Source organism: Phyllobates terribilis, unplaced genomic scaffold (assembly GCF_046119375.1).
Source record: "Phyllobates terribilis strain yellow unplaced genomic scaffold, ASM4611937v1 Scaffold_5__5_contigs__length_657084704, whole genome shotgun sequence".
Classification (NCBI taxonomy): Eukaryota; Metazoa; Chordata; class Amphibia; order Anura; family Dendrobatidae; genus Phyllobates; species Phyllobates terribilis.
In genome coordinates this window covers 465,382,776-465,407,961 of record NW_027362765.1, presented here as the reverse complement: position 1 = coordinate 465,407,961, position 25,186 = coordinate 465,382,776, and the positions used below count along the sequence as shown (strand labels likewise).

Sequence of the window (25,186 nt, the reverse complement as noted above, 5' to 3'; positions counted from 1 at the left end):
TGGGTGATAAATGCAGAAGTGGTGACGTGTTTCTATTATACTTTTCCTCTGATTGTTCCACTCCTGGTTTTGGCTTACAAATACTGATGTAAAATACTGACCAAATAGTGAACGTGGCCTTAATGTTTCTACAGTTTTAATTTAGATGTTTCAAAAAAGACTGTTTGTTTTTATTCATACTGGAAAACAAGTGCTGGATTTTCACTACTTTTTCTAGGTTTTAAAAGTAATGCACCACAGCTCAAAATAAGCAAAGAAAAAATGAATGTGAATGAGATTTTAGAAATCTCATTTATTTTGCTGCTGTTGTAAAATGCTGTTTTTCCCAACTGAAATGCTGAGAGTGCTTTCATATTGTTAGAAGAAAAAACTATTTGGGAATTAATAATAAAGTTGAGATAGTAGATTTGAACAATTAAATGTTATTTAATTGGTCAAATCTACTATGTGAACTTTATGATTAATTCCTAAATAGTTTTTTCTTATAATTGTAGCTCTCTGGCTACTTGGACTGTGCTGTATTGCACTTCTACTATTTTGGACTATATTCTTCCTTTCATAGGTTTATCCTTTCTTATTGTGCTTACATGCACGTTCTTGGGTCCCATCGGGGCTTGCTTCTGAATCCCCCCCGCAAAACAGGATTTGAACATGTGCACCAACGGGGCCATAGACTATATCGGTGCTGGCAGAAAGTATGTGCGCTCTGCCGTGCATCATTTTCGGGCGTATATGCCTACCGGAGGCGGACACCCAGACACAGTCTACTACGTCTGAATATCCGCCTCCAGAAGGTGTAGACATCCGATATAGTCTATGGCCTCGAATCCCGTTTTGCTGGGGGTTCAGACATAAGCCTTGATGGATCCACTTAACGTGTGCCTGAACGCAGAGTGAAGGCACCATAAGTGTGAACATTCCCTAGTCCTTCAGTTCACCTGTGGGGGTGCTGTAGCGGAATTGAACACTTGAACTGAATTTGATCGCCGGGCGTCTCAGCAGTGCTATATCCTGCAATCAGTTTATTGTCAGAGGACTCTTTTAGGCTATGGTCATCACACTGCTCCAAGTAGTTTTTCCTTTATAATCTCACAGTCTGCTATATTGATCCCTCCTGTGCATTGTGCTCTTATTATATATGATGGGCCATTGAGCCCCTATGTATTTTTCACTAGCTACCCATGCTTCTGTGAAATGTTTGAGGCCATTGGGGCACAGTGTAATAATGGGAGATTCTGACTATATATGTCTGTGACCGGGTATTTTTTAGATCTATTTGGAGCTAGCATATTTAAACCTTTTCTGTTAACCGCCCAGATTCTGGGCTATAAACTGTTATATATATCCGGTTTTGCTTCCACCTTGAATACTGTCTTTATAAACTCTTTTTAATAATATAACTTAATAAAATGAATTTGTACATTTCATACCAGGTTGTCTGTATTGTCCTCCTATTTTCTCTATGTTCACACATGTTGTTTTTTTTTTACTCAACAAATCTGCAGCATAACTGATCTCTGGCAGGAAATCAGCTGCGTCAAAAACTCAGGTTTTGCTGCGTTTTTTCAGCCTTTTTTCAGCGTTTTTTTCACTGTCCTTCTGCCTCTATTTTTACATGTACATAAAATTCTGTGAAAAAAAGGACCCCATTCTATTTTGCCATCAAAAACACTGATGCAAAATTTGGTGCGTTTTTGATGCGTTTTTTTCACCACCCATTACTTCCTCTGGGAGAAAACACGCTGAAGGAAATGACATGCTCTATTTTTCAAAAACCCAACCAAGGCACAAAATACGCAGCAAAAAAAAAAAAAAACCACAAGATGTATGACCAGAGAATTCTGGTTTCTCATAGACTTTGCTGGTGCTGCAAAACGCAGCTGAAAATTTGCATGAAAAACTATGAAAAACTGAACGTGTGTGAGCATAGCCTTAACAAAATTGGGTAGTCCAAAATGGAAAACTGTTTTGACCTTTTTCCCATAATTGCTTTTGTACTTTATATTGCCATTGACAAATTTAACTAATGAAATAATTCTACATATTCAACAAGCTTTCCTACATTTCAAATTGTATTTTGCCTGTCTGCAAATGTTAAAATCTTATTGTCACCAGCTGTTTAAAACCTTTCTCTCCCCTCTGGTTGCTATGATCACTAAGAAAGTAAAAAGCTTAAAGAATGGAATGTCTAATGCAATAAACTAACTCAAGGCAACATAAATCATTTCAAGAGAACTTTGTATTGACACCATATTGCTTAAATACACTTTAAACAAGGTGTTTAGTTTCCTAACTCAAGCAAATTAATTCTTGTTCCTACAAATACCTGGACATTTCTTTTGAAAAGAATGAAGACATATTGTTTCGTCCAGCATTTCTAATGCATCTCAAGGATCTTTAGTGCTGAAATCATTAAATGTTTGTTTCGATTGGCATCTAAATGCATTCACACTAATACGATTAAGAGAACCAAAGGGCAAAATATTTGGCAGATTTTGAAGTTGAGGTAATTAGGTGCAGGAAGGAACATGCATAATTTTTCCATTTAGCTTCAAAGAATCTTTGTGCTCATAAAATTATGTGAAGTTCTTATGGGTAAGCTACGTTTTTGTGCCTTTTTCCAAAATAACAATTTTTATTAATTACTTATTATTGGTGGTCCTTGCTTTGAGTGACATGTCTGGCTTGATTTGTTCCAAAATTGATTTATTTGTTCTTCATGTCATCCATGATATTGATAAGATGCTTCTCCAGCACCACATTTCGAAGGAGTCAGTTCTTCTTTTGTCTTGTTTCTTTATTTAAAGGGGTTGTCCACTACTAGGACAACCCCTTCTTGATCTAAATATTTGTGATCTTGTGATGGCGCCTTTCCAGCAATGTCGGCACTCGCGGTCCCGGGGCTCCCGTGCGATTGTTGTGACACGTGAGCCCGGCGCCCAATCAGCGCTGGTGTCACTGGCTCTGCCTTCTGTCGAATTGAACATGAAGATGAAGTCCGGGCTGCGGCTGATCTCTGATTTCATGTTCAATTCATACGAAGGCAGGGACAGTGACGCCAGCGCTGATTGGGCGCCAGGGTCACGTGTCACAACACCCGCACAGGTGCCCCAGGACCACGAGTGCCGACACTGCTGGATTGGTGGTCGTCCAAGTAGTGGACAACTTCTTTAGTTTTACCATTTTTATTTTGCATAATGATAACTATCCGGTATAACCCTGCCCTATTGGGTATTATTTTGGATATACATATTTCTTTATTGGACTTCACTTTTTTAACTTACAGAGAATTCTTTCATGCATTAGGAAGGTTGTATTCATATTTTTGTATTTATTGTGTATCTACTATGGATATGTAACTGTGAATGAAATGACATTTCAAATTTATAAATTCCTTTTCTCATATTTATCAGTGGTATTTTTCTATCTTCATTTCTTGCACATTTTATTATAGGTGAAGACTGCAGAAGGTTGATTAGCATTCCTAATGAATCCCAAGTGTTCTCTTGTTTTTAATTGTAGCTCATTAATTGTGTGTAGATTAAAGTTATCGATTATAATTCATTTCTTTAGATTGTGCATGTTTGTGTTATAGATACACAGTTTAGCACATCTTACAGCACTACAAGACTTGTTACTTGAATAACTATTTTAGAAAAAAAATTATTTTAATGCCAGAATTCAAATATAGTATTCAATTCAAGTGCACCATCTAAGCAGCAACCGTGTTATCAAAACAATTGTGCCAGAATTCTGGCGTAAATTTCTGTGAAAAGTCACAACATTTTTTGGCAAAACTCAGAGTTGCTCAAAAATTTTGTGATTTTTGGTGTTTTCATACCAGTTTCTCCCAGCTTTGCCAAAATGGGCAGTGCTATGACGGTTAACAAACCTGGGCATGACTCAATAGCTCGTCTAATTCATGATAAGTTGTTGGTGTTCTCTACACCAGAAATTTTTCTGCAGTCAGGGACTGGAGTAAGATTTCTGGTGTGGCTCACGGATGCGTCAGACGCCTCTTTATGGTTTAGGAGCATCTTACTCCACCACGCACCCTCATTAAGTTCATTGAGAGAATCCCCGGTTTTGACGAATCTGGCCCTAGTGCCAAAACTTGTACTAGAACTGAAAGGATTTCCTGATTTGGTGGCGTCACAGGTTGCATCACAATATCCATTTCTACATCTGCTGATTTAGTGAGCGAGATTATGTGATCCTTGGGTAGCTCCTTTATTTTTAGTATCTTGTTGGGCTCTTTTGGGTGGTATTGAAGGGTTATTTTGTCCCCAGTACTACTATTATAGTATACTATACCAATATCCTTATTTTAATAGCTCTGATGAAGTGACACGTTCTCTTTTTTTAATTAAAAACAAAAGTGTAACATTTGATTCACACTATTGACTCATCCCCTGATGACGCCATGTCGGTGGTGAAACATGGGGGGATGTGTGCTTCAATGTAAATGTCCTATCCTGCCAAATAGGGATGACAACCCGGAGTGTCAACATCTAATAATCTAATTAGTTGCTTGTATACTTATCTTAATATAGGCAGACTAGGGACATATTTTTATTCTCTTTTTAATATTAATTATACTCATTAAAAGCTAAATTTTATGGCCTGATAGAGAGGGATTATCCAATGAGGTTCTCCCCTTATGCTTTTTATAACATTTGAGTACAAACATGAAGAGGACTGCATAATAAAGATGGTGTCCTTCTTCAGCTTTTCTCTTGGCTCCAGCAAGAAGAACGGCTTTGAAAAAGCAAACATAATTTTTCAATATTCTGTTGGGAGTTGTTTATGCTGCATGTATCTAAATATCTAAATGCCGCCTTAATGATGCGATGTGAATTGTTGCCTGTGAAGGGTTTTGCAATTATTTATTGAATTTGTCTCATAAGTTAAAAAGGGGACTGTTCCCAAATTTTTCAACGCAAACTGTCTACTGTATTTAATAGATCTCTCTCTCTTAGACCTAATGAAACCGGTGTACTTACTGTGAAAATCAATGTCAGAATGGCTTTATAATCCTGATATTGAAATGAACATTTTATGAGTTCAGCTACATACATAACTCACAAAAGGCATTATACAGCCACTATGACTTAGGTTTTTATAATAAGTGCGTTATTAGATTTAATAGACATATTTATTAATATATGAAGTTTGTATTGTGAAATCTGGTGACAGATCCCTTTTAAGAGTAGAAACATTTCACATGAAAAAAATGGACTTTCCTCCCCCGTGGAAATAAATATTTCATCCAACAGTTCAAGACCAACCTTTTCTAAGACATAACTGGGTTGGTGAGAATTTTCTGTTTTGAAAACCACAGATGTTTTTAAGACATTAAACTTAAATAACTTTTTGGCTACTTCTGCAAGATATACTAAATTACTCTGACATCCATTCCCCACTAATTACAACTTTTGGTTTAGAGATTTTTTTTTCTAAGTTCAGTTTTAAACTTTGTATAAAGTGGACACCTGTTTTTTCCCTGCAGATGCAAGTTCAGGAGCCTTTAGGCAATTGTAAGAGTCTGTCTGGAAAAATAATACCGTCCATACAACAGACTGGATCTGAATGTAAATGTAAATAATTCATGGTTTTGTGTGCGTATGTAAACCCGGTGTGTGTGATAGAAGGGCGGTGGAAGGTACTTTAGAAATGGTTTGTGCTTAAATATTTGCATGCAGGAAAATTGCTCTCGAAAACACTTATTTAAGGTGTACCCGTTGCTTAAATACATAATGGAGACAGTCACTTGGCTGGCTCAACTAATAATATTCATAAGAAATGAGCCCAAGATTGAAAACACATGGTTGGATTATAAGATTACAGTTAAATATATTAATCATTGTCTTCATGACTCCAAAAATTTACTTGGCTGCTGAATAATTAAAACACCAATGGTCAAGCTACTCCAAACAGGGACGTGGCTAAAATAGAAGTTCCTTAATTCTATTGTACAAATGTATCTTACAGTCTTCTATCCATAGACCTTAAAGTAATATGAAATAAATAAAATAATATGTAGTAATAGGAAATAAAGTAATAGGAAAATCTGATAATTATTTTTTGTATATGGCACCTCTTTCAGGCCCTTTGCTATATATATATATATATATATATATATACACATTACAGACCAAAAGTTTGGGCACACCTTCTCATTTAAGAATTTTTCTGTATTTTCTTGACTATGGAAATTGTACATTCACCCTGAAGGCATCAAAACTATGAATTAACACATGTGGAATTATATACTTAACAAAAAAGTGTGAAACAACTGAAAATATGTCTCATATTCTAGGTTCTTCAAAGTAGCCACCTTTTGCTTTGATGACTGCTTTGCACACTCTTGGCAGTCTCTTGATGAGCTTCAAGAGGTAGTCACCGGAAATGGTTTCCACTTCACAGGTGTGCCCTGTCAGGTTTAATAAGTGGGATTTCTTGCCTTATAAATGGGGTTGGGACCATCAGTTGTGTTGTGCAGAAGTCTGGTGGATACACAGCTGATAGTCCTACTGACCACAAATACTGTATGTGATTTGCATTCAACTGTTCAACTGAAATGTATTGAGTAAGGCCAGACACACCTAGTCAGAATGTGATTCGAAGTATACAAATCACATGGTTGTGGTTACATGACCATCCACTCCCAGCATCACCACTAGAAAATCCTGACAGTGCACACACTGCGCACTGTAAGGATTCACAAGTCTGCAGTCACATAAAGTGACTGCAAACTTGTACCCTAAGGCTGGACAACCCCTTTAATGCTAAGGAACACGTTTCAGAATTTAAAGAAGGATTCCAACCAAAAAACCCCTGTCAATCACCATCACCGACAACCAATGTAAGGAGAAAGGATGAAACCCACATTTGTGCAATCATCATATTGATATATTGTGCAGCAAAGCACAACTTCTACACAATTCAGACTCTTTTTTTGGGATCTGGAAACCCAATTTTACTCATCAATGTATGCTCCAAAAGTTGAATATAGTGGATATGTGCCATTTTCCTGCTCATCATCTGAATTGTTTGTTTTGATGAATATTTGTATTTCTTAAAATACAACAATTTTGGATCAGCTGATTTTGTAACTCTACATTGTGCTGTTCCTCAGTTATTCTTACTCTAAACTTCTGAATAAATGAACTTCTGGGTGTTAACTTTTGGGGGTGTGTCTAATGACATTTTTTTTTACTGTCCAATCAGTGCAGCGTAGTATGGACACACCCCTTCAACAAGAAGAATAGTAGAACTCAGATGACAATTTATTCATATATTTGTAGGAGGAATAACAGAGGAACAACCAAACACAGATGTAACAAGTGATGCTCCAGAATTCTTATATGAAATTCAAGTATTTAGTAAATTAGACATTTCAGGAGAGCTAAAAGGTCCTCGTTATATGCATACATGAAATCTCTGCAGCAGTGAACTTGTGCCTAAATCTGTTATCTCACAGTGCATAACATACAAACCGGTAATTGATTATCACTGTTTCTTTATTTCACCATGAAAAATGGAAGAAAACTGCTCATTCATTCTAAAATTATGATAGTTATGTGAAAAATGTGTGCGCCTTGAATCACAAATGAGCAAGGACAAGACTATTGTAGCAATTAATTTACTTGAAAAAAATCTTAAAAATGACTAATCACTTGTAGTCAAGTTGTATAAAGCTGACAGTGTCCCGGGGCCTGTAAGGGATTCATTTCATTCAGTTTGGATTTGGTGGTCAGTTTAACAAATCCTAAACAGCTTGGCCTCTGCAGACAAATTGTCTAAAAGCAGCAGAATTTATCTAATATGGGATTTGGATAAATATTTTTAGAAATTCTACTAATGGTCCATTCGGCTCTTTTCACACCTGCTTTATTCAGTCCCATTGATAAGGCGGATGAATCAAAACAACAATCCGTCACATAATGGACACCATTGGTGCCAGATGGACCCTACTGACTTATAATGAGAATTGGTCTACTAGGCTTCTGAAGCCTCTAGCACAAGTGTGAACAAAGCCTTACATGTAGATTTGTGCCAGGTATAGATTGCTTATAGCAAAAATAAACAATTAAAGGGGTTATCCGATACTTAGAATGCCCTTTATAAATATCTATCTTTAAGTCCTAACCACTTTTGTAATTTGTTTTAATGTAAAATTCCCTAATATTCTCCCCACCCTGATATTCCCAATATGTGCTTTTTTTTCTTTGCCTCCTTTGACATTTTTAGAGTGGAGTCTCAAATGAGGCGTCACAGGAGGATGGCCCTGCAGTCACTTGTCTGCAGTTTTTATCACCCCCCTGAAACAGGACCACACCTTACCACAGCTTCTGTCACCGCAATCCCCTGATGACAACCTGTTTCTGTAGCGGTGGGAGAAGCTTCTGTCCCCACCACCCTCATATTCAGGTGCCATTGGCAAAGTCCCTGCTTCTTACACTGCTGACTCTTTAGGAAAATCCATCAGCCATATCCCTAAGTAATAAATGACTAGACATCCATGATTCAGGACTGGTTTACAGTTTGAAACGCGTAGGATCGTATCACATTGTTGGATGCATTTGGAGATGCCCATTTCCCTTTTAATCAGTTTGGAATAAAGTCATTTTTTTACCTGGACTCACGACTGGAGGATATTCTTATTGGTTTCACATAGTACCAAGGTTGCAGGAGTGGCTTCCATCCGTGTTGCTGATTGCAGTGTTTTCAACAGGAGTAAGCTGGCTGACTCTTTTCTGAAACAAATTGTGACAATTGTCATCAGGGGGCAGTGATAGAAGCAGGGTGAGTGACAGCTCCACCCGAAGATGATGATTTGTTTGAGGGTGGTGACAAAAGCTGTAGGGCGTCACTGGTGTCACTCACCCTGCTTCTATCACCGCCCCCAGATGACAATTCATTTAAGGGAGAAGGGCAGCTGTGTCAGAAGCAGGGACTGTGGTGGCAAGGACAGAAGTGTGGTGGCACCCACTGAATATTGCTGGTGGCGGGTACAGAAACTGTGTTTGCTTCTCCATCACTCTTGTAACAGGACATAATTTGGGAATGGTGTGACAGAAGCCGTGGTAAGTGATCGCAGTGCTGCCCCCTGGAGACTTCCTTCAAACGAAATGTCATTGGAAGTAAAGGAAAAAAGCACATATAGGGATTTTAAAGATAGAGATAATTGTAAAGAATTTTATAGCAAAGCAAATTACAATTATTATTATCTGTCTTTTTTTTTAGCTCTTTGCTGATTTATGACCACTGCCCATTTAAAAAGAAAAAATGTCCACAGATTTAGACAACCCCTTTGATTTTAACCACCAAGGACACTATCCATTCCTTTGGTGGCCTTGGTTAACTTGGGAAAAATACAAATATCAAATAGTTGATAAAACTATATATTCTGAAATCACTTTACAAGTCCAACTTAAAGAACCTTTTTAAACCACCCTCTTAATAAGTAGAATACTGTTTAAAAGCCCCAATTTGGCAAATAATGTGCAAATCATTGAATTAATTCAGGACAGTCTAAATATACCTCTGAGCACTGTACTGTTCTGTACATTTATGGCATGTTTTATTTCATATTTTTGGATTGTTACTTGGAATCCTGGAAAAGAGAACATTCTGTGCAATGTTTTTCAACCTCTTCAAAGATTAAATGGCTATGCCAAGATGCAAAGTAAAATAAAAGACATTACTTCATTTCTTTCTGTTACCAGCTCTAACGGCAAACTACATCAAAAATCTCAATTGACTTTGAACTGGAAAACAAAATGTTATTTACACTTTTGTATTTGCTTCTTTTTTAGAACACTGGACGCCTTCCCTATCTGTTCTTTATACAGCTTCTCAAACAAAAAACCTTTTTGTAAATGACTATTATATGGAAACATGACTGACTTTCCATAATAAAATGGGACAGACATAATGGAGCAGAGAGATTGAGTAGTGCTACAATCCCTAAAATGTCACTCTGCTCTTATGGGTTTGATTTTGCTTTGTTGCTGTCTGACGCCTTGTTATCGAATGAGCCATCCCTATGTAAATCGCACTGACTCAGTTCTTCATGTGCTATAGTAAATGTATTACCTCTATTAAAAGTGGACTAAAACAGTCATGTTACTCAAACTTGGCTATTTGCTCTCTTGACCTTAATATTTGTGACCGAAGTAACTGGTGATTTCTTCCTGTTGTCTAACTTAGCTCTAATTAATATCTTGGTTCCTTGAGAGGCATTCCCAGATCTCAGTGACTGTAAATTGCCGTTAATCTTCCCATGCGCATTAGATTAAACTCAGAGCCAATTTTGACCAGACCTGCCCATCATCTAATGCAGGGATGTCAAACTTAAACATACACAGGTGAAAAACTTGTGACAAAGTCACGGTCTGACCAGTATACAGAATAATGGGCCCACATAGTCCTCCATACAGAATAATGGCCCCGCATAGTTTTCCATACAGAATAATGGGTCCAGCATAGTCCTCCATACAGAATAATGGGCCCCACATAGTCCTCCATACCGAATGATGGCCCTACATAGTCCTCCATGCAGAATAATGGGCTCCACATAGTCCTTCATACAGAATAATGGGCCTCACATAGTCCTTCATACAGAATAATGGGCCTCACATAGTCCTCCATACAGAATAATGGGACCCACATAGTCCTTCATACAGAATAATGGGACCCACATAGTCCTTCATACAGAATAATGGGACCCACATAGTCCTCCATACAGAATAATGGGTCCCACATAGTCCTCCGTACAGAATACTGGGCCTCACATAGTCCTCCATATAGAATAATGGGCCTCGCATAGTCCTCCATACAGTATAATGGACCTCACATAGTCCTCCATATAGAATAATGAACCCCTTATAGCCCTCCCTGCAGAATAATGGGCCCCACATAGTCCTCCATGTGGAACAATGGTGCCCACATAGTCCTCCATACAGAATAATGGGCCCCACATAGTCCTCCATACAGAATAATGGGGCCCACATAGTCCTCCATACAGAATAATGGGCCCTGCATAGTCCTCCATACAGTAAAATGGGCCCCACATAGTCCTCCATGCAGTATAATGGGCCTCACATTATCCTCCATACAGTATAATGAGCCTTACATAGTCCTCCATATATAATAATGCCCCACATAGAGGTGGTAGTTCTGGTGTCGCGGGCCAAATATAACCACCCTGCGGGCCAGATTCGGCCGGAGTTTGACACGTGTGATCTAATGTGTATGGTGCTTCCTAACTGTCCCCTAAGGTTATGGGCACACAAATTCTTTTAGAAAGCTTTTTCCTGAAGCATCTTTTTTGGAGTCTCTTGTGTCATCTCTTGTGGCGGTTTTGTCACCGGTTCTTCTTTTTTTTTACATTATGTATACGTATACAATAGTGAGCGGCTTTCAAGTGGAAGCTGCCTGAAGAATGGTAAAGTCACTTATTTTAACCGCGGCTTTCGAAGCTTGAAACAGTAAAAAAGCTCAAAAAGATTGAACATACAAGTCATTTTGACATGGCTATGTGTATAATCATTCTTTTGATTGTTTTTTTTTTAGCACTTTTTCAGGTGGGTTCCTGAAAAGAATGTTGTGTGCATATACACTAAAGCCCCCTATACACATTAGACAAATGTTGGCCATACACCACCGAAATTGACAGGCTTGAACGACACGCTAATGTGTTTGAGGCGTTAGCCAACTGATTGTCGGGGAAGTTGTTGATCGGACATGTTCGATTTTGGACTGTGTATTGCTTTCTTGTCCTGGAGATAGTCCACCAGCTAAGATATCTGTCGGTGACTTTCTTGCAGAGAGCACAGGAGCTCCTGAGTATGGGCGAAACGACAGAGATGGCTGTCGGGCAAAACTTGGCTGTTGTATCGTTTGTCCGGCAGCGATATAATGTGTATGGGGGCCTTAACAGGAGGCATTTGGAGTTACAGTATGTCTGATCCTTTCAATTTCCAGGAGTTAAGCTGTTATTGAATTGCGTAGCAGTGGAATTGCTCACTCTCCCTGATTGCATGGGCATGTATGCGCAGCCAAGTGTTCATGGTTATGACCGCTGTGTTTTGTGCTATCTAATCTATGACCAGGCATAGAGAACCCTGTCTGACTGTAGACCCTGTAACATGGCGTATAATAAGCTATTCTAAAAAACAAACATGGCAGCAGTCAGCCGACAGCCCATCGAGCACTCGTTCATCGGATTGCATGTTTTATCCAGCAGTGTAAACTGGATGTGCTGCTGAAAATAAGGAAAGTGAGTAGAGACCAAACGATTTTATTATCATCGACCCATATAACATGGCCCTAATTGAGCGTCGATTGACACTTGTTATGTGCAGAACTATGCCAGTGTAAAGACTATAATATAATATTTTCAAACAGAGATGTACAAGTTATAACATTCATCCTAATGTCTAAATTGAAATTTAAACTTTAAAAATATGCTGGTTAGTAAAGTTAAATAGTGACATCCAGCTTGGATTTTCATAGAAGTTAATAAAGTTGGCCGCCTGTGACATAAATATAAGAATAGGAACACAACACATGGGATTTTTATCGGAAAATCAAGCATATTTTTTTTTATTTTCACCCTGAGACATAAACAATGAGCAGTTTATAATAAATCTCTGGAATATGGCTTTATGTGTGATCTAATCTTCATAAAAGGCGTTGCAGCCAATAAGGAATGTCTTGTTTAACAAGCAAGAGACATACGTTTCCTGTGTCATGAACAGGTGGATTAACCAGACAGGGTCATTGATGAGAATCGTGTGATAATGTCATCCTTTGTATGTAGCAAGTGTTGGAAAGATGTTGTAACTTCTCAACGGACAGTTGATAAGGATATAAATCATGGTGGATTATAATAGGTGAAGTGTGACAACTTCAGACTTGTTTTTTTTCTTGGGCATCAATGACAAAATTTAATAACTGCTTTACTGGGTGAGGGGTTGGTTTCCATACTTTAAATATGAAGACATTATCTATTAGATGTAATTGCTACTAATATTACTAGGATAATAAACATAATTTATTCACAAAAACACATTTCCTATCAACTGATCTCAGCAAGGTGATAAATGTATGATCTTTCAGGATCCAACCACTGGGACCTCCAGTGAATCCAAAAATGGGAGTTCCATAGTCCCCTGTGTGAGGGTAGCTTTACTGAGCATGTGCGACCACTGCTCCATTCACTGTCTATAGAAGTGGTGGTCGCACATGTGCACTACTGCCCTTTTCAATTAAAGGACTTTGAGACTTCCTTTCTTAAAATTAGTAAGGAGTCTCATCAGTCAGACACTCATCAGTCATACATCTTTTAATTATTCTGTGGATATATGAATCTCAATGTTATTTATGGTACAATCTCTTAAAAAGGGGTTCTTTACTACACTTACATCCCCTTCTTAAGTACTATATTCCTCAGTGTAAAATAAAAATAACTGATACCTTCCGCATTATTCCAGCGATGTTGGTACAAGGTCTACCAGGACTTGCGTGACCTTGTTAGGCCACGTGTGCATTGCAGTCAATCAACGTCCTCTAATTGGCGGCTATGCTCACACTTCCTTTTGGGATGAACCTCCACCATCCAAAAGAAGTGTGAGAACTACAGTCCATTAGTGACCGCTGATTGGCTGCAGTGCTCAAGTGGCATAACAAGGTCACGCAAGTCCTGGGAGACCTGGTACCAACAACGCTGGAATGGTGCGAGATGTATCAGTTATTTTTATTTTACACTGGGGAATGTAGTATTTAGGGTACCACTGCAACATTTTTAAATTGCAGCACTGGAGTAGTGCCTCTAATCTAAGTTCCCTGACCCTAAAATTATACTTCTCAGCCTCCGTCTTCAACCTTTACCGGTGCCGCTCCGGTCGTCTTCTGCAGTTTGTGACCTGCTGTATCGCTCCATTGTTTGCTGGGTGATCTGGAAGTCACAATTCAATGTAAGTCTGAGAACACAACGAGGCAGGAATCAGGGTTTCATAGACTTAGATTGAGAGCTTGTGACCGTTTCTGCTGACTTCCAAAGTGGCACCGGGAAGAGCTGTAGACAGTGACTGGTAAGTATGAGAAAAGGGTCAGGAAACTTAGATTAATTACACCACTCCAGCGGTAAAATAAATAAAAAATACTAGAGTGGTGCCTTAAGTGGTTGTCCATGTGTTGGACATCCCCTTTAAGTATAGCTGAATCAGTTTCTGGTGGTAAAGTTCTTTAAAGATACCATTAATAATAATGTAATTAAAAATAGTTTCATATTACTAAAGCCTCAATAAAAAGTGTATATATAAAAGGGTCAGCCGTAAGTACCTTTTAAGATTATTATGTTAGGCGCGTTGATATTTTTGTATGAACAGTATTTTTGGTCAGAGTTCTGTACAGCACTAAATATAATTGTTATATGTGAATTTATTGTGATTCATTAATGTAAAATGATTAATGTTTTTTCATTACAGGAGAAAATGAAAATGAGGGAAACGTGATGGTGTTAAGTTATCCACAATATTGCCGATATCGTTCCATTTTGAAACGTATCCAAGCCAAACCATCCTCAGTTTTGGCGGATCAGTTCGTTCAGGCACTTGGTGGAATTCCCATTATCAACAAGAACACAAAGATCCTCTACTGTCGGGACACTTTTGACCACCCCACCCTTATAGACAATGACAGTATATGTGATGAATTTGGTAAGTCTCCTTGCAAGTTACTTTTGGTAGACTGCATTTGTAGATGTTCCATAATGCGGTTTCTGTTAGTGGTCAGCAGTAATATTGAAAGCAATAGTGATGTTGAGGCGGTAAAAGTTAAATATGGTTATACATGGACTAAAGAACTTTATTCATGTAAATTGCTTTGATCTTGATCAAACAGTTCAAAATGTATGAATGCTCTCTACTTTTCCTGAATGAAATTCAATGATGGTGTTTATTGGTATTGCTTATAGAGAGGAGGCTTGCATGGCCGCCTACAATGGTGGTCTTGTTGTGGGCTATAGTTTTATGATTTAACAACTGCATTTGACTAGGAATTGCTTAAAGGGAAAATTCTGCGTGGCCATATGCCCATATGACATGAGGTTTTCACAATGTGAGGTGAGCACCCAAAAGAAAAATGTAATTCCTGGGGCTACGTATGTAGGTCACCTATCACCTTAGGTCACCTATCCAACTCTTTTGCTGTTTTTCCAAATAAAAAGGTTATGACACAATCTTAACCACCAATATCTCACAGAAAAGGATTATTTTCTGATATCTGGGGGGCCCCAATTCAGGAAACCTCCCACCACCTCTTTCCCATAGAAAAAGTATGTGGGTATTCTGTTTTTTCTGTGCTCAACTATCTCAGTCTTATAGACTTTGAATAAAATGGTAGAGCTCATACTTGACCATTTTTGTGATTGGTGGGATCTTCAGCAATCAGCAGCTTATAAAGTGTCCTGCGGATAGGTGATAAGCTATAATTGTGGGACAATCCCTTTTCATACGCACTGCCATGCAACTTTTGCATTTGAAAAAAAAAATGTGTTTCTCGGGGGACTAAGGCCCCTAAACTTTGCTTCTGTCACAATATGGTTATATTTGGTTATAGTTTGTTACTAGTAATAATTTCTCATTGATAGAGTTCTCTGTTTATCACAGTGTTTACCAACCAGACATATTAGGGTCCAGGTTAGGACTCCGTAGAACAAGTATTCCACAGTAGAGATGATTGAAAGATGCTTGACAAAGTGACCAACAAATCTCAGCCAGAATTATATTAGGCTTGAATAGTAAAGTAGAGGGTATTCAGAAGTTGTGGGTAATCTGCGCTGCTGGGGTTATATCCAACAAAGAAGTCCAATCGAGAGAGGGTAACAGTGCAGTTTATTCTTTACGCGTTTTGAAGTATCCTTACTTCTTCAGGAGAACCGCACAGATAGGGTTTTCCTGAAGAAGTAAAGATACTTTGAAATGTGTAGAGAATAAAGCGCACTGTTACCCTCTCTCGATTGGACTCCTGTGTTGGATATAACACGAGTAGCGCAGATTACCCTCAACTTCCAAATACTCTAATACCACGTTGGTTTGCCAATTTGTGGAGCTTCAGAAGCTAGGATTCTTATTTGATACCTTTTACAGTGTTGGGTTTGACACAACTGCATCAGGTCAGCGGCACTGCCCTTTGTCTAAACCCTGTAATTTAGATAACACCCTATTGTGCTTTTATTGTTCCTCCAGCCAATCCCTGAATATTAGAGTATATTCTTCTATTTGCCCCTACACTTGCCATATGAGTGGGAAATTGTTTAGAGGTTCCCTTGTGACAATAATGATGGCAATCACTAACTTAACGGGGTTGTCAACTTTATCCTCATTTTACTAAACGTTTTTGGGGACAGGATTTTACTGCACTTACTAATCAGTATTAGTATATACTAATTAGAGCTAATGGGGCGTTCCTAGTGCTGCCTTGAACAAGGACGGATATTGGTGCAGATACACTTAAAAGTAACATGAGATGTGTTGTAACATACTGGGGAAAATCTATCCCTTTACTTCTAACAATGATTAAGGTCGTATAGATCGAAACGTTTGTTTGTTCTATTTTTGCTCATGTTTTATATGACGGCATCATGGATATCATTTTTCAACCTTTGAGATAAACATGGAGTTTTAAAGAAGTTTTTGGATGCTGGACTTGAATCGTCTACTAATTAGTATTCTCCTCCTTTCCTCCTGGTTATAAGTGCCACGACCGCACAGTCTGGACAACATTCCCAAAATGCAGTTGCTGGAGGGGAATGACCAGATCTGTCCATCAGCCTCCTCCAATTGAAAAACAGCTTTTCCTTGTGCAGAGCTTTTAGATTGGACATGTCTGGTCACATGCCATTTTTAGAACAGTGCAATGTGGAATTACGGCAGTAAAGTTTAGGAAAATCTATCATACATATTAGCGAGTGCCACAAAAGCATGAACGCAACACATTTGTTAAAAATGAAGGTAACATTGACACCTCCTTTAATAATGGTCAAAGCTGTGCTGAAGCCTACGGTGCTGCCAACGGCATAAGTAGGCTTTCATTTGTTGACTCTGCTGAAGGACTGTGGACTAAGTCTGTAGGGTTGTACGACGTCATGATCATTGATGGCTGAGGAAGGGTTTAAATATCTTTATCTGCACCTGGTTCCACAAGAACTTTATTAGCTGTGTAAACAATCCATAAGAATTACATTTTCTTTCTTGTTTTCTCGGTGTCTCCTACAGTAACAGCATTACATACAATCCATCTTTTTCCAATAAATGTGAACACATGCTCAGTGCGAGAATACAATCTGAACACATCGATTCCCCTGAGCATGAGCTAGTACAACATGCCCTTGCATCGCTGAAACACGATTATATCCTGCATGCTAATTCTCAAAATAATTATTGAAGGAGTTATGTACGAATGCCAAACGATATTATTAGGACTATTTATAGGCGCTTTGTTTACAGCTATATTACCTGTGATTAAAATATGATGAGATTTTGTGCTTTATAAATCTCATAGGTATCCTAAAGCGGAATTATCAAACTATATTGTGCACTATTACTGTTTAAGACAGTCCGTGTAACTTACTTTCTAATTATTATTCTCAGTCGCTTCTTTATAATGTTTAGCTAATTATTTTAATATGATGAAATACTGTTTGTAAGCAAAATTGTAATTAAATCTGTTTGTTGTTGAAATCATCATATTTATTCATTTTATTACTGTTCTGTAAATATGTATAAGGAGTATTGTGATGGGAAATTCTAATATTTGGTCTTTTTAAAAAATAAAAAAAATAGGGGACAGATATTTGAGCTCTACATCTTCTTTATTTATTATAACATGCACACCATATATTTTTTATCTGTATCCATGTTTCTGACATAGGCACTACTTCCTTTGAGTTGCGCAGCAGCATGGTCAGGTATCTTACAGTCTACCACGCAGACTCCCTGAGCTCAGCCCTTAATGATTGCACAAAGCACTCCTGAAATAGCAGTTTGACTTCCCTAGATCACCAGAGATCCTCACATTAAATCCAATAGCTGCCCTAGACCACCAGGGATTCTTAGAATAATCACCTTACTGCCCTAGACCACCAGGGATTCTTAGAATAATCACTTTACTGCCCTAGACCACCAGGGATTCTGATATGAAAAATGTCGCTGCCTTAAACCTACATAAATAATTGATACTAAAACCTTCACTGCCCTAGACCACCAGGGATTCTGATATGAAAAACGTCACTGCCTTCGACCAGCATGGATACTTAATAGTAAAATTGTCACTGCCCTAGACCAGGGATTCTGACATGAAAACCTTTGCTGCCTTAGACCTTCATGAATAATTGATACTAAAATCTTCACTGCCCTAGACCACCAGGGATTCTGATATGAAAATCTTTGCTGCCTTAGACCTCCATGAATAATTGATACTAAAACCTTCACTGCCCTAGACCACCAGAAATATTGGGATTAAAACCTTGTTTTAGACCAGCTGTGATTCTGGCATTAATCTCTTTATTTCCCTACACCTCCAAGTAATCTGACAGTAACCCTAGACCACCATGTATACTATTCTCCTTTAACTAGCTGCAAAGGCTAAAAGACCGACTGGCGGCTTGATAATACCTGTGTAAACGATGCAGACTGGTCGATCTGTAGTAGATCACCCAGTGCAGGTAGACCGCCATAGTTCTCGGTAGTGCGAGTCCTGTTCACACTGAACAATGCACTGCTGAGAACGATTTCAACTACACAGCAGATCATTTCAATTGATGGACGAGCGTTTTGGCAACCTGTTTACACAGAAAGAAATACTTGTACAACGCTCACTCACCATTACCTTGCAGTCTAAATGCGAACATTGATTGTATGTTAACTTGCGCAGCATGTTCCTTACACACTTCATATGTATGTGTGGCTGTGATCCCTCAGCTAATAATTGGCTATTTTAAACGCCCCCATACACATTAGCCTAATTTCATCCGAGCCTTCGATTTTGGCCGATCACATTGTTCTCATGTCAGCCAGTGACTCTCTCATGGGAACAAAGGAGCACTTGGCCGAATGAGCAATCCTCTCTATGGGAGTGGTGGCTGTTGGCCGAACGATTGGCCCATGCATCGTTTCACTGACAGCCATCCAATGCATATGGCCGGCTTAATGAGAGGTAAGAGAATGGATTTTGTCATTTCAGCCAAAAAGCATGTGCACTTCACACACAAATCATCCATGATTGGAACCAGTGAATATCCATATAGGATATCAAATTTGTGGAAATTAGGGCAAATTAGCTCTTAGACCTGATGAGGTTGGCGTACTTATTTTGAAAATCCATTTCAAAATGGCCGTCTAATATTCAAATTAAGCTGGAGCCTGACTGTATAATGCTTATTTCAGTATTAGGCAGGAAGCTTTCAGAAGCACAGACATTCTGAAAAGGATTTTCAAATAAGTGAACCTCATCTGACTGACACTTTTGGGACCAGTTGACTGAAATCCAGCAATCTTTGCATTTATAAAAATCTCAAAGTATATTAGAAAGTGCTATTATTTAGTATTTGGTAAAAATAAATATTTTTTTATTATTTTAGTTGGGAAATTGTTTTTTTAATTTATAATTACATTTTGTCCCCCCATTTGTGTATGTTGCTACTCCACTCCCAGGCACTTCCCATAAATTATAGCATTTACTGGTAAAGAAATCTCAGTCCACTGGCCGGTACAAAGATATTGCTGTTAATGGCAAAAATATTGTTTATAGTATTGTGCAATTTCTGTCTGAAGCCATGAAATGCAAATATACGTCTTCCTTTTTATTTACTGGTACATTAGTTAGAATGACTGTTTCTGCATACTTTAAGCATGAATAATCCCCTTCACAAAATGACTGTTTCGAAAACCACATTTGCTTCTCATTCTGTTTCTCAACACCCACTCACAATAATTGTCTTTTGTAGCTGTTTTTTGTCCTTTGTGTTTAAGAATATTTCACATCGAAAGCCTGTAGATGGGATCACTCAGAATATAAACACACGTTCTAATATATTATTGCTTCACATCTGGTTTACATTACATTATAATCGGCTGTTATAGATAATTTCAACAAATTGAAAAAAAAATGGCAATCGGTACTATTAAGCCTGGGCCAGTACCAAATTTACATATTCTGAGCCACAGATTGTCTGTTTGGTATTTTAGCCTGGCCATACTCATTCGATACCCCAACGGGCCAATAGCTATCTCTCCCCACTCCACTTATACCAGGGATGTCAAACTCAAACACGCAGAGGGCCAAAATGAAAAACTTGGACAAAGTCGCTGGCCAACCAGTATACAGTATAATGGACCCCACACAGTCCTCCAGTCAGAATAATGGGCCCCACATAGTCCTCCGTACAGAATAATGGCCCCACATAGTCCTCCATACAGAATAATGAACCCTCATAGTCCTCCATACAGAATAATGGGCCCGACATAGTCCTCCATACAGAATAATGGGCCACATGTAGTCCTCCATACAGTATAATGTGCCCCACGTAGTCCTCCATACAGAAAAATAATCCCCATATAGTCCTCCATACAGAATAGTGATCTCCACATAGTCCTCCATACAGAATAATGGGCCCCACATAGTCCTCCATTCAGAATAATGGTCCCCACATAGTCCTCCATACAGAATAGTGATTCCCACATAGTCCTCCATACAGAATAATGGTCCCACATAGTCCTCCATACTGAATAATGGGCCCCACATCGTCCTCCATAGAATAATGGGCCCCACATAGTCCTCCATATAGAATAATGGGCCCCACATAGTCCTCCATACAGAATAATGGGCTCCACATAGTCCTCCATACCGAATAATAGACCCCACAAAGTCCTCCACACAGAATAATGGGCTCCACATAGTCCTCCATACAGAATAATGGCCCCAAATAGTCCTCCATACAGAATAATGGCCCCACATAGTCCTCCATTCAGAATAATGAGCCCCACATAGTCCTCCATACAGAATAATGATCCCCACATAGTGCTCGATACAGAATAATGATCCCCACATAGTCCTCCATACAGAATAATGGGCCCCACATAGTCCTCCATACAGAATAATCTGCCCCACATAGGCCTCCTTACAGAATAATGATCCCCACATAGTCCTCCATACAGAATAATGGGCCCCACACAGTCCTTCATACAGAATAATGGGCCCCACATAGTCCTCCATACAGAATAATGGCCCCACATAGGTATGGTGGTTCTGGTGTCACGGACCAAATGTAACCACGTTCAGTTCCCTCAAGGACAAAAGGATTGGTAAGATGTAATTCAGCTACCAAATCATTATTTCCTGACATTGGGTAGAGGAAAGCCAGGAAGGATACATACACCAGTTAATATATTGAGGGTTACCCAGTCAATATATTGTTAAGGCTGCCTTGACATGTCCAAGAGTCATTGCCTGTGTATAGACCAGAATTTCCGAAACAGCCCCTGGACTCCTGAACCAAACTCGACAACCTCATAGGAATAAGTGAGGTTGTTGAGTTCAGGTCTGGAGAACCACAGCCGGTTTGGAAATTACACTCTCTAACTCTGATGTATGAAACTGATCTTATGTGTATGGCAGGTTTACAACTCCAATAGACCCGACTTAAAGTCATGTATGACTAATAACATTTTCTGCCTTCCCCTCATTCCTTATATCCTTATTCCTCCTTCTGTGGCCTCCTCTTGCATCCACAACACTGTAAATGACTAACACATAAATACCCATAATTTAACTTTGAACATATCTATAATATACTATTTCTGTAAATATTACCTTTATTAGGCCCACTATGTCTATGCAAAACCAAAGAAATGAGCCAGAGCATAAGTGGGTATATGTGCAATATGTAAGAGAACGTTCACACTGTGGCTATTTCACAGACAAAACCCAAGAAAAAAAAAAATGAACATATACCCTATAGTAAATAGGATTAGTACATGTAAATAAAATAGCGTACTTAGTTAACACATTTTGATCAAAAAGAGCATAAAAGCCATCCTACCACGACAAGTTGTACCCAATCAGGATAGTCCTATCTTGTCTCTAGTATTAAAACTTTAGCTTGTGTCAAACGACCTCAATGTGAATAAAGCCCCCGTCTCACATAGCGAGATCGCTAGCGCGATCGCTGCTGTGTCACGATTTTGGTGACGCAACAGCGACCTCACCAGTGATGTCGCTATGTGTGACACTTTGCAGCGATCAGGCCCCTGCTGTGAGGTCGCTGATCGCTGCAAAGTGTCCTGGACCATTTTTTGGTCGTTGCCCTCCCGCTGGTCAGCACACATCGCTGTGTGTGACCAGCGGGGGCAGCGATCAGGCTGGTAATCATGATAAACATCGGGTTACTAGGGGCACACGCGCACCTAATAACCCGTTGTTTATCATGGTTACGAGCCTGCTAAAGTGAGCGGTAACCTCCCGCTCACCGTAGCAGAGTGGTAACCATGATAAACAACGGGTTACTAGGAGCGCGTGTGCCCCTAGTAACCCGATGTTTATCATGGTTACCAGCCTGCTCCTGCTTCAGCAGGCTGGTAACCGGAGCAGGACATCGTGGAAAGATTCTTTCCACGATGTCGCTGCTCCCCTGATCGTTGGTGAGCCTGCCTGTTTGACAGCTCACCAGCGACCACATAGCGACGCAGCAACGATCCCTGACAGGTCGTATCGTTGTCGGGATTGTTGCAGCATCGCTAAGTGTGACGGGGCCTTAAGGACAGCGTAGGACCGGGGCCCGATTGTTCAGATACCTGTCCATGGGAAGCTATATAGATAAAATGCCTAGCTCAGAAAGGGGGAGGCACGTTCCTGTTTGTACAAAGTACAAAAAACGACAATAAAACCAAATTATGAGCCGGAGCATAACTTGGTATACGTGCAGTGTGTAAGAGCACGTTCACACTGTGACTATTTCATAGACAAAGCCCAAGAAAAAACAAAATACGCATGTACCCTATTGAAAGTAAATCATTTTTTAAATATTTTTTACACTATGTCTATGGTAAATGTAGCCCTAGGGCAGGTTCATTAGGTTGCAACTCGAATGATTGGGATAGATGTTGCATCAGTGTAATGCGATGGTTAACAGGACTTTTTTCTGTTTACTGGATATCATAACCTCAGATTAACAGAAAGATAAAGGTTTTATATTATCAATCAGGCAACTTCTTGTTCATGCATTTTTTTTCTTTCAAAGGTTGCTAAGGTTTGTTATTAACAAGTCTGCGATTTCAGAAAGAGTGTATACTTGCCTAGTTTCCCCGTCACCCCTATAAAATATCATGGCTCTTTGTTTTAAAAAACAGGTTGTATAAGTATCCAGCCAGTCGCTTTCATATGTATAAAGTGATGACAGATTAACCTTAGCTGCAACAGAATGGAACAAGCAATGCCTGTATTATTAAAAGACTGATATTTATCCAAAGGATTTGTAAAGAGATCAGAAGAATTTAAGCATTTTGTAAATGCTTTGCAAAGAGCAGAGACGATAATGAGGTAGCCGTTGGAATTTAACTCTATGAAGACTGATAAATTCATACACAAAACAAAAATAAGGCAAAACAACTTTTCAGTTTTCCTTTTTTTCTATAGTCCTGTAATAAGTAGAGATGAGCGACTCATGAAACTCAAATTCTCCTCTGTTGCCAAATTTCCCCCATAATATGATTCATGGTGAATCCATTTGCCGCAAATTACAAGTAGTTCAAAGCCTCCAGTTGCCTAGAAAAGATGTGCATGGCATTTCTGCAACTGTTTTTTTTAGCACACAGTTTTAGTAATGTCAACGTGACCTCAGCATATATGGATATGAATAAACGGATGGTAACTTTTCTTCACTGCTGTGCTGTCACACACTATCGGTACAGTTTCTTCTTCCCTGGCTGATTCAATCTTCTTATGCAATGTGTAAAATAGGAGTGACCATTTCAGAAGATTTGAACAAACGAATCTCAAATTGTTCGAATTTGCGGCATCCACCCAATTCCTAACAATGTGAAACAAATTTGATTAGCATCAAATTGATTTGCTCATCTCCAGTAATAAACATTACATTTCCATCCAGAAACCTAAGAAATTCGATATATAGGAAACTAATTGATGTTTGGGAAATGATGTTTATTTTTCTGGAGTTGACTATAGATATATTCGTAATTCATACACTTAGATGGCAATGAACCCTTAAAAAGGAACTGTACTTTCAAGAGACTTTGCATAAATCACTAGTAGAGGCGATTATAAGAAACTTTGTAATGTATCTTGTCAGAGAAATCCGCTTCCTTCCCCATTTATCAGATACTTCTTCCCCTCCCCCATGCATCCTGAACTTGTCATCCACTGTAAAATATCAGCTAAAGTCCGTCCCGTTCAGAGAGGAGACAGACTGCTGGTGTCATGTAACAGCTCATTATCCTCTATGGGAGAGAATGGGAGAGGAGGAGTGAGCAGCAGGGAAGGGAACAGAAAGAGGCAGACAAACAAAATGGTTCAGAGCTCTGTAACAAGTGTTTTACCTCATATCAGAGCTTGATTTAGGTCAAGACAGCTCAGCTCTGCTGTATAATGGCCTCCATGTCGCTGCGGCATGTCTATGTGAACTAAAAAGTAAATGAAGAACAGGAATGAAAAACGGGTATTCCCCTCTGTCCTGTGCGGTTTAGGGATAAATTACTGTAGCTCATCTCCTCCCTTCAGCTCCCAGTAGAATACAAACTTAAAATGGAGGATGAGAGGGGAAACTGGTGAAAATGCAGAAATAATGTTACTCCCCATGTACACACAGGACTGCTTATTCTGAAAAGTTACATGAACGCACGGTTACCCTTTAGGGAGATATTAGCATTTTTCTAATAAAGGGAACCTGTCATGTGAAAAACCACTAACCACGCCCCCGACACTGACTGACAGCAGCTCAGCAGTAGGGACGGCTGTCAGTCAGTGCTGGGGGCATGGTCACAGCCACCACTCTCTATACACTGAGTGGTGACCGAATCAGCGCTGCCACCGTGACTGCAACCCGAATGCTGTCGGGGGGAATAAAGTTAATTTCCTCCCGGCATCTGGGCTCCAAGTGCCG

General features: G+C 39.1%; 1 protein-coding gene across 1 annotated transcript in view; it reads left to right on the top strand.

The window, feature by feature from the left end:
• The window catches only part of ARID5B (AT-rich interaction domain 5B), a 383,355-nt gene that overhangs the window by 137,023 nt on the left and 221,146 nt on the right, over positions 1-25,186 (top strand). Inside the window, exon 4 of the mRNA XM_073685411.1 lies at positions 14,499-14,729. Coding sequence (XP_073541512.1) covers positions 14,499-14,729 — 231 coding nt within the window. The remainder of the gene's footprint in view (positions 1-14,498; positions 14,730-25,186) is intronic.